This window comes from Perkinsus marinus (assembly GCF_000006405.1).
Source record: "Perkinsus marinus ATCC 50983 genomic scaffold scf_1104296949352, whole genome shotgun sequence".
In the NCBI taxonomy this organism is placed as follows: Eukaryota; Perkinsozoa; order Perkinsida; family Perkinsidae; genus Perkinsus; species Perkinsus marinus.
In genome coordinates, this window is record NW_003209938.1 from 125 (window position 1) to 1,458 (window position 1,334).

At 49.1% G+C, this 1,334-nt stretch overlaps 1 protein-coding gene across 1 annotated transcript; it reads left to right on the forward strand.

Annotated features, from left to right (window-relative positions):
* Positions 1-716: 716 nt before the first annotated feature.
* Pmar_PMAR007800 (hypothetical protein) lies at positions 717-963 on the forward strand (the record flags this gene model as incomplete). The annotated part of the gene is made up of 1 exon (XM_002778469.1): positions 717-963. A coding segment is annotated over one exon (247 nt), but the record flags the coding sequence as incomplete, so codon positions are not given.
* Positions 964-1,334: the final 371 nt, after the last annotated feature.

A 1,334-nucleotide genomic window follows, 5' to 3' on the forward strand; every position in this document is an offset into this window, starting at 1 on the left:
CGCAAATGCACCCTACTCCGCAAGAGTCCAATAGCGCAAGAATTGACCAAGCTCTCTATCCAAAGCAACAAGCTCGAGGCCAAAAGGAGTTAACGAATAGGTGCTCAATGGATGCAGTGCTCAAGGCGCGGAAGAGAGAATGTTGCCGCAAAATGTGTGTACAAGAGATCAGCGCAGAACAGATGTTGGAGGACAGAAGATTACTGGCTACCGATGGTGCCAGATCGAGAGATCGTCAGGAGAGAGCCGAGTGTCTATGGAGATTTTGCGGAGGGCATGGTATGATTCGTCGTATGAGTTCTGAAGAAGGCAAATTTCAACCAATGCTGTATAATAAACCTATTTGCTGGGACGGGTTGGCTTATTACCTGGGAGTTGGCAATGGATTATTGCGGGAGATACGCCAAATGGCCGAGTCTGGCTGTGAGATCGTGAAGCAGCGGTATGACCAGCGAAAACTGGCCGCAAGCACAGTCCGCGTTCATGTTTGTGATTTTATGTCACATATCTTCTGCCAAATCGGAGAGTATCAGCCAGATCGAGCCTCCATTATATTACCATTTCCCTCTATGCAAACTATGATATCATATCTATCTGAGAGATGGGGACAGCTTTTTGACCCGACCATATTTCCCACCTCAAGAACCATCCGCCGTTATATGCGGTAGGATTTGAAGTTCATACCCAGCGTGCCACCGAGCTCTGCAGCTCGCATTATGCCAATATGCGACTTCGAACCTGCGGGTTCTGCAGTGAAGGCCTCAAAACCTAATGATACTCAGAATACCTTGAATATTGATGGTGCTTCGAAAGCCTCAGAACGTCATGGTGTTGCGAAGGCCTCAGGCTGTAATGGTGTGACGGAGGCCTCAGACTGTGGTGGCGTTGCGGAGGCCTCAGACTTGAACGGTGGCGAGAGGGCCTCGTTCTTACGAGTTTGTCTGCGCAAGACACAGCGCTTCGGTAAGTGTCTGGACTGCGTGGAGTCTCAGATGGCTTTATCGCGTAGTCGGTGTCCGGCCGACAAGAGGATGCTACTCAACCGCTTCAATTTACATCTTGAATCGGTTATGCGACAGAGGTTGAGGTACTATAATCTCAAGATGCAAGCCTTGGCGGATCCCGATAGCATCTTGACGATAATAGCAGACGGTCCGGATCAGTTTCTTACACGACTCCCCCATATGGTTTGGACGGAAAGCAATTTGCCTAAATTCGATGACTCCAATCTAGCTAAAGTCAAGCTTGAGCTAGTCTTGTGTCACGGACGGAGAAATGGACCCAATACGTTCCTTTACATTGCTCCGCCAGACAAAAGCCATGTAGCTTCCTAC